The 1213-nt window shown below is 40.0% G+C and overlaps 1 protein-coding gene across 1 annotated transcript in view; it reads right to left on the bottom strand.

The window, feature by feature from the left end:
• Window positions 1–1213, bottom strand: part of LOC119589184 (calpain-B-like) — a gene marked incomplete at its 5' end in the record, with an annotated part of 12659 nt that overhangs the window by 2464 nt on the left and 8982 nt on the right. Inside the window, 3 exon segments of the mRNA XM_037937780.1 lie at window positions 14–138; window positions 665–791; window positions 1124–1163. Coding sequence (XP_037793708.1) covers window positions 14–138; window positions 665–791; window positions 1124–1163 — 292 coding nt within the window.

Raw genomic sequence — 1213 nt, 5'->3', positions numbered from 1 at the left:
TTCTCGAACTCACCACCCAGCGCCTGAGGGAAGAAACAAGCGCTTCGAATTCGTAAAAATTGACTGTCCCGGAGAAATCGGCGTCCATCATGGCAAGGAGACTCCGCGTGCAGTCGAGCGAGTCAGCAAAACCTGCAGCTGGAGAGGTGTGTGTGGTCGAGAGTGAATTTACTGAGAGAGAAGTGGGTTTAGGTATAAAGCGTGGAGTCGCTAGGAGAGACATTGGTTTAGGTATAAAGTGTGAAGTCGCTAGGACAGAAATTGGTTTCTGTAAAGATGTGGAGTCGCTGAGAGAGAAATTGGTTTAGGTATATGCTGTGGAATCGGTGAAACTGGTTTAAGTAAAAGGCGTATAAGGTGAAATTGGTTTAAGTATAAGGTGTAAAAGGTGAAATTGGTTTAAGTAAAAGGCGTATAAGGTGAAATTGATTTAAGTATAAGTGTAAAAGGTGAAATTGGTTTAAGTATAAGGTGTAAAAGGTGAAATCGGTTTAAGTACATCGAGAATGAATTACCAAGAGAGAAACTGGTTTAAGTATTGCAATCTGAGATTAAGATCAGAATAAGTACGTGATTCCTTGCATGGTTAAGTGAAAAAAAAATCCTACCAAATCAAAATAATGAAATACAAAAGCCAAATATATAAACAGCAAAAAGGCCTTACAAGGGAAGATCTGGTCGAGCATGCACTGCAACTTGACAGCATCGACCTCGTTGGCCTCCCCAGCTGACTCTCGGAACACAACACGCAGGTGGTCCTCGACGGCGTAGTCTACCTCATCCTCAGGCTCCTGAAGGGGAGTGGGGAGAGTGGCAAGTGGTGACAGTGTGAAAGGAATACTGATGGTTTGTTGGCTTTGCTGTTAATAAGATCGAAGGCATTATAGTGTGTTCATAGAATTATTAGCAGTGTTGCTGTTATTGATAATTAGAATGACACCTGTATTAAGAAAAAGGTACTGGTGAGTAGGTTCGAAACCACGGTGGTTAATAGTGTTTTTTTAGAATATGTTAAACCAGTTTTTATATGATATTTGTGTTTGTGTATGTATAATCAGTTTTGCAATACCACTTATATGTATACGTTAGCATATGCATGCAATGGGAATGTTATGCTACTTACTTCGGCAATGTCGAGAATCAGGGCCTCCTCGTCATACTCTCTGAAATAAAACATTTTTTAAAACATAAGTGTAAAAAAAGGAAAAAAAGC

The sequence above is a fragment of the Penaeus monodon genome, chromosome 25, assembly GCF_015228065.2.
Source record: "Penaeus monodon isolate SGIC_2016 chromosome 25, NSTDA_Pmon_1, whole genome shotgun sequence".
NCBI lineage: Eukaryota > Metazoa > Arthropoda > Malacostraca > Decapoda > Penaeidae > Penaeus > Penaeus monodon.
Note: the sequence above shows the minus strand (reverse complement) of the source record. Positions and strands in the feature narration are given on the sequence as shown.